Below are 5,129 nucleotides of genomic sequence, written 5' to 3' on the forward strand. Positions count from 1 at the left end.
GCGAGAGGGCCTCTCCGGCCCTTGCCCCGCCGCCTTGGCCCCTCGGAAAGTTTTCCCGATGTCGTCCCCGCCGGGCGCTGGCTCCGCGACCCCCGAGCGTCCGGCCCGGGCCCCGCGGCGCCTTTTGTTCGCCGGCGCGGGTGTAGAACGGCCTCCCGTTCCTTCCCCGGGCCCGAGTGTGGGCGCCCAGGCGCCCCGCATTGTTCCCGGGTGCCAGGCGGTGATTGCAGGCGCCGGCGGCAGGGCGCAGGAACTTTGGGGCGGGCGCGTGGCCACTGGCACCCATCTGGCATCGGGGCCTGCGGTTTACACAACCAGACCAAACCCATTACCCTGGACTGCCCTCATCACCCTCCAGAATCAAAGCGAAGAGCAGGTCCTTCTTTTGAGTGTGATTGAATCTCTGAACATACAAAGGGCCATAAAGAAATTTAATCGTGCATCGTGAGCCATTTAACCCTCTGGGCTTATTCGGGTGACATTTTCCCTCAGCAGTTAAATGTGTTTGACAGGTCCTTACACTCCCATCCTTTTGAACCTTCCTCAGCCACCAAAGAGAGATCTATTAATTTTGATGTTGGTAGCAGACCAGAAGGATGTGGTAAGAAGGAAGATGATGCAAGCTTTTCCTGGAAGGGTTTTTTAAAAACAGAATTAAGGAGGAGTGAATTGTTTTCAGAGTTGTGGATCGTGAACGACGCGATGTGACCGGTTAGGTAGTCTTTTCATTAGCTTAGTTTGGTGCCACTTACAGAAGTATGTGCAGGTCATCTGTAGAATTAAGACTGATATTTCATTTTTTACAGTGATATAGTTTGTGGTTAACCTTGCATTCATTGAAAAGAGGCTTTTAAATTCTGCCAGAGTGTTGGCTTATAATTGCTAGCATTTATAGTGCATTTTGCCTTTCCAGAGAGCAGTAAGTAGTTATTCCCCATCTTGTGTCTTATCATTTTCATAGATTCAAATTTTCCTATGTTACATTTCATATTGTGCCAGGTGTTCAGAGAGTTTTCACTCAGGTTGATTTCATGTGTTTTAATGAAAATAAAGAATTATCTAAGGACATAAAGCAATTCATTAAGAAAAGTAGCATATAGTTTTTATTTAGTAATTACAATAGATTGTGGCCCCATTTCTATTTTTAAAGGAAGCCCTAAATTTCCATTAATTTTTTTGTGATCCACAGCTATTGCAATTTTTTAGGTAATCATGCCTACGGTATTGTTGGCAGCGTACTTAAGGTCAGTAAGTGATCTTAAGTTGTAAAACCACATTCTTTGCTACAGTTTAATTACTCTAATCGTTCTTAGAGAAACAATTCTAGAGTTCTGCAGTCATAATGTACAGTTACAAAATGTCACATATCCATATGGAATATGGATAGTGGCGTAAAACAATCAGAAATGTCATTTTCAACAATTGGTAGAAATAAGGTTCCGGGTAGGATAAAAAGGAGGCTTATTTCCTTTGATGTGGAATTATGGTTGAGTCTCTTACCTATAGATGTTTATGACACTTGTGATTACCTCTACTGTAACATTTGATGTATTATGTATATATTTTATATGTAATATATATGATGCTTCTGAAAGAATTGGTTATATTTTAAAAACTGAAAAACTGTTTGCATACTTTGATTTTCTTGGAGTCTAGATAGAATATAGCTGGATATATTGCCTCAGAATCAATTATCTCCTAACAGGAGATACTTTGTAATTGTGTACCTTTTCAAAACTGAATCAGTTAGGTTCTAAAGAAAACTAATAATTGTCTCAGATACCTCATTCACTTTGTTACGCTTCTGAGATACTGAGGTATGTGTGTACATGCGTGGTTTTAACGAGTTGGACCAACTGTTTGGCCACGAATTTCTCCAAGGTGAAGGCTAAACTGGTGAAGGCTAAATTGGTACTTTCTGAATATTTAGGAGGTACATTGGCTCTTTCTTTAGAGTGATCAATCCAGACATTATTTTGAGGTGATGCATTGACATTATGAAAATATTGCTCATGAATAAAGATTAAAATAAACAAAACAAACGTGTGTATAGAAACCACCGTGAGATAAAGTGAAAGGCACTGCAGAGTGCCTGGGCTGATGATTTGTTATCTGCTTTATATATAGTCCAGGATCCTAGGTTTGCCTTATGAACATTCTTACTCGTGAAATAACTTAACTCTAACATTCTTTCCCCCTTCCCATTTATAGTTTTATACAAGGTTTTCTGGTGTTCATTTGGGTGTGTGGGTTCCATAGCTAGCCACATCTGGTTCTTTTGGGGTTGCATGAAAGTGGGGTTATGGATTTAATTGAACTGTACTTAGCACAAGTTTTCTTTATTGTTATTTTATGAAGAAATTATAGTGGAGGATTGTCTGGTTAAAAGAGAGATCTTGGGAAATGTTTATCATTAAAAGTTGCTATTTAGTTATGGAACTCCCTGGAACCAAGCTGGGACAGTTTCTGCAGGTGATGTACTGTAAGGAATTTTAAGAGCACAGATAACCTTGGTTATCTGGAATTAGCAAGGCATAACTTAAAACTGCAAGTCTGTGTTATATCTGACTTATTTTTTCACCTTCTTCTATAAGCTCAGAACTGTGTTATGTTGCAAGGGGTGATACATATAAGACAGAATTGAAACGATTGAGTGCTTTTTCCAAATGAAAAAACACTTGGACATTACAGCCATAGGTCAAAGGTTGTGCTTTTGGACAGATTCAGTGTCCTGTCCCCTTGCTCACCATTTACCTTGTAGGGGCTGACCAAAGTCAAGCATGAGTTAACAATGCTCAGGGGCAGTCACCAGCCAGCCAGATGGACGCTAACTGATTTGTGTCTACTTCTGAGCTGCCTTCCGGAATCTGACGGCCTCTGCAGCTGAATACCAAAGAGATTTTGAAAAGAGTTTCCTTCCTTTGAACTGTGTTGAAACTCTGTACAAGCGTTTGCCTCCAGGGCCCTGGGTGGCTCAGTTGGTTAAGCTTCGGACTTGGCTCAGGTGGTGATCTCCCCGTCCGTGGGTGTGAGCCCTGTTTTCACCTCTGTCTTGAAGGCTCAGAGCCTGGAGCCCGCTTTGGATTTTGTGTCTCCCTCTCTCTTCCCCCGACTCCCCCCCCCCCCGTCTCTCTCTCTCTCTCTCTCAAAATAAATAAACATTAAAAAAGAAAAACCCCGAGTATCTGCCCGAGTTTCACAGAATACCAGAATCTCTCTGCTGCTGAATATACTAGAGGCATTTATGTTCCCCTTTGAAGGTGCTTGAGGGCACCCTGGTAATTGCCAGTAAAAGACCATTGCTTAGACCTTCTAAAGCATTGTTAAAATCTTAGGATTATAAAATTCTAACAGTGAGTGTGTATTTTAAATGAAAATTGCCAGTAATTTATTTATTAAATCAAAGCTGAAACAACTTAATCTAATCCATATGAATTGTTTCCCTCCAGAGACGGTTAGGGTGCCTTGTCACTGTATGCAGTGAAATCTCACATAAAGAGGTCGTTGGTTTAGGTTTGTGTCATTTGTGGAAGAATAATGAATAGTTTGAATATTTACTCTTATGCTATGCTTAGATGCAAGGAAGTGTCAGCGATTCAATGTCTGGACTGAGAGGATTCATTGCAGAGCTTAGAATATGATTTTTGGATCCTTAGCTGTCAGGTTGATGTTGTCAGGCTTGGTTGAACCACCCTCCTGTAGTAGGAAAGATTCTGGGTTCATGGACCCCATCCGTGGAGCCTTTCCAGTTGTTTTTAGTGACACTAAATGCCTCAGGTCTTTGGTTACTCATTCCTTTTGAGAATGGCTGGGTGCCCAGACCTACCGTGTGGTTTTTAGGCATTCTCTTGAACTTTAGTTCTCTGACTAGCTTTTGTGGTCCTTGGATAGGAAGGGGAAGGAAATAAAGTTATTGCATTTCTGTTGTGTGTCTGAAATTTTAATGTATCATTCTCTCTAATCCTCATAACTCCCAGGGGTGGTGGTACACCCTGTTTTTTAATAGAGAGCCTAAGAGAGAGGACCCTTGCTCAGGAAAGTGACAGTTGGTAAGTGGCAGAGCTGGGTTTTGATCCCTGCTCTGTCTGGTTTAAAGACCCAGGCTATTCCCACCTTTTCATGATGCCCGTCCTAGGAAACCTTGTGTTGTCTGAGAGTCTGAGAAACTAGGCTGTCTCCTTAAGGAAGCTGCTCCCACTTTAGCAGACCTCTGTGGAGACATTGAATCTATGTAGTTGAATGCAAAAACACCAGTTGGAGTTTTGTGGTGTGTGAATTAGACAACAATGGGACAAGTGTCCCAAGTTCTGGCTTTCATCCAATTTGTGCATGCTTTGGTCAAGTTTAATGTTGAAAAAATATCTTACCTATGGTGTCTTTTTTCCGACACCCCAGCTAGTTCTCTGACACTCTGACACTCTGACACTGTCTGGGTGTCCTACAGCTCATTTGTTCTGACACAACCCGGAGTTAACATCCGTCCAGAGGTTTGAAGGCTCCATCCTCCAAGACTGCCTTCCCTTCAGATGCCAGCTGCAAGTTGGGGGTACATAGACTACCCGCCCATGTTTCTGCCCATCTTGTTTACAAATTATGGGGTTCCCACAACCCTCCTCGGGTTAGGTAATTTGCTAGAATGACTAAATTTAGGAAAACATTTTACTTGTTTACTGATTTATTGTAAGGATACGATTCAGGGAAAGTCAAATGGAAGAGATGCATAGGACAAGGTTTGGGAAGTTAAGGATGGCACAGAGCTTCCATACCCTCTCCAGGTGTTCAGCAACCTGGAAGCTCCTAGAACCATGCTGTTTAGGGGCTTTATGAAGGTTTCATTACCTAGGCATGGTTGATTCAATCACTGCCGTTGGTGCTAGAACTCAATCTCTTAACTCATCTCCTTTCTCTAGAGGTTGGAGGTGGGGCTGAAAGTTCAAATCCCCATCCCCCATCATTAGATTAGCATACAAAAGATATTTTTTTTTGGAAATTTTATTTTATTTTATTTTATTTTATTTTTTTACTTTATAAAGTTTCATATTTTTTAACATATGCAATTATTTTCCATCATTTACAATACAGTAGTTACAATGACACTCCAAACAGAAAAGCAAAGTAAAAAATCAAAA

General features: G+C 41.5%; 1 protein-coding gene across 5 annotated transcripts in view; it reads left to right on the forward strand.

Annotated features, from left to right (window-relative positions):
- METTL9 (methyltransferase like 9) overlaps positions 1 to 5,129 on the forward strand; it is a 48,294-nt gene that overhangs the window by 2,399 nt on the left and 40,766 nt on the right. For 2 of the 5 annotated variants that reach the window (XM_029949134.1, XM_029949135.1), the window contains exons 2-3: positions 11 to 49; positions 98 to 126. The exons of the other annotated variants lie outside the window; for them this stretch is intronic. In XM_029949134.1, coding sequence (XP_029804994.1) covers positions 11 to 49; positions 98 to 126 — 68 coding nt within the window. The remainder of the gene's footprint in view (positions 1 to 10; positions 50 to 97; positions 127 to 5,129) is intronic. 5 annotated transcript variants of the gene reach the window in all.

This window comes from Suricata suricatta, chromosome 8 (assembly GCF_006229205.1).
Source record: "Suricata suricatta isolate VVHF042 chromosome 8, meerkat_22Aug2017_6uvM2_HiC, whole genome shotgun sequence".
NCBI classification, from domain to species: domain Eukaryota; kingdom Metazoa; phylum Chordata; class Mammalia; order Carnivora; family Herpestidae; genus Suricata; species Suricata suricatta.